A 1,937-nucleotide genomic window follows, 5' to 3' on the forward strand; every position below is an offset into this window, starting at 1 on the left:
AAAAAAAAAAGGTAATCTGTTGGTGGTAATACTTTACATAATAACATTGTCACTTCACTTGAGTTAACAGCACCCTCATTACTAATAATAGGGGCAGATTAATGAAGGCAGAGTTAGTAACACTTGGAGAACTAGTCAGACTTTATAACAAATTTGGAAAATTCATCCACATGATTTTGTTTCTCTACAACCATGTGTAGACCAAAGGTGTTAGACTTCCTTCTCTAGAGAAGCAAAAATCATGATACTCATAAATATAATAAACAGAAACATTTATATCAAGGAAATAGCTCACACAGCTGTAGAAGTGGGTAAGTCCAGTCTGGTTCGAAACACAGAGTGTCCGATGTTAAGCAGTAAACTTCTCCTGACCAATGTAGCTTTGTGGGTTCAGCACTAACAACATGGCTTCAAATGTGGATGCAAACAATGACATTAGATCAGGCCTCTCACTGGAGATGGAAGCAAATACAAGGCTCACAGGTCAGAGGTTGCCTATAACTCTCAGTATTGGCAGGCAATACGGCAGGCCATTGGTTCAAGTGCAAAGAATAAGAACTCAACAAGACAGATGCAATAACAAGGCCCATCAAGAAGCAAACACATTTTGTCACAGGATCCACTTATATGAGAATTGTGCTACACACCCGAAGAAATGTCCTTGCCACTGGATCAGGGCTGGGACCTGAATCAAGAGGTTGCAAATCACACTCATCTTCACATGGCTAATTGACTGTTATTAGCAGCCCTCACACTGGTATTGATGACATTATGTTACAGAACATCATGAGGGATGATCAGGCCGTACCTGCCAACTCACTGAGAATACTGACCATTCAATTGACACAAACCAACTCTCAAAAAGATACTTATAATGTTCCAAATCAAAATACTTAACAAGACTTCACTTTAAATAAAATAATCAAAAGATCAAATATTTCATACCAGAATTGATCACAAGAAATGTTTCCCGAATAGGAATTTGAAAAGTTATATCTCAACATTTTCAGGTTTGAGAACAATAATAATGCTGTTCCCATTGGATAAATGTAGAGAGGTATATTCTGTGACTAACAGTTGAGGATGTTTCAATCTGCAGTCTCCCTAAAAGAATGTCCTGTTGAAGAGAGGATTTTGATACAAATGAACATCTGTGAAAGAAATATACAGGAAACATCGGCACTATGTATAAAAATAAAGCAGATTAAATTGGGCCTATAAAGCATATGTGTGCACTGAGGAAAGGATGATTTAGATCTTCATGATTTTCAGCTCTTTCTCATGAGTAGCTCTCTAATCTAAAGATTGTTTCTGCTATGTAGAGAATAATTTTCAACTGCAAAGTTTCCCTAGGGCCTGCTTTATGTCCTTGTTTCTCAGACTGTAGATAAAGGGGTTCAGCATGGGTGTGGCTACAGTGTACATCACTGAAGTGATTGCACTGGCCCTGGAGTTTTGAGTAGCAGCAGAACTGAGATAAACCCCAAAAGCGGTACCATAAAACAAGGAAACCACAGAGAGGTGGGACCCACAAGTGGAAAAGGCTTTATATTTGCCCCCAGCTGATGAAATTTTCAAAATGGAGGACATAATCTTCGTGTAAGAAAAAAGGAGCCCACTGAATGGAATAACACCCACAAAACCAACTGCAAAATAAATTACTAAGGTATTGAGGAATGTGTCAGAACAAGCAAGTTGGACCACCTGGTTAAGTTCACAGAAAAAATGGGAGATTTCCATCTCTGTACAAAATGACAAACGCAAAACCATTAACCCATGTACTAAAGCATGCAGTACACTCAATAACCAGGAGGCCAGAAGCAGGAGGCCGCAGAACCTTGGGTTCATGATAACCGTGTAGTGCAGTGGGTGACAGATGGCCACAAACCGGTCATAGGCCATCACTGTCAAGAGGAAATGATCCAATCCTGTAAAAA

At 39.2% G+C, this 1,937-nt stretch overlaps 1 protein-coding gene across 1 annotated transcript in view; it reads right to left on the reverse strand.

Annotated features, from left to right (window-relative positions):
• Positions 1 to 1,332: 1,332 nt before the first annotated feature.
• The window catches only part of LOC101647806 (olfactory receptor 7A5-like), a 993-nt gene continuing 388 nt past the window's right edge, over positions 1,333 to 1,937 (reverse strand). The window contains exon 1 of the mRNA XM_030885482.1: positions 1,333 to 1,937. This exon is cut by the window's right edge and continues 388 nt beyond it. Coding sequence (XP_030741342.1) covers positions 1,333 to 1,937 — 605 coding nt within the window.

Source organism: Echinops telfairi, unplaced genomic scaffold (genome assembly GCF_000313985.2).
Source record: "Echinops telfairi isolate 266 unplaced genomic scaffold, ASM31398v2 ScPeMD7_30;HRSCAF=105, whole genome shotgun sequence".
Taxonomy (NCBI): domain Eukaryota; kingdom Metazoa; phylum Chordata; class Mammalia; order Afrosoricida; family Tenrecidae; genus Echinops; species Echinops telfairi.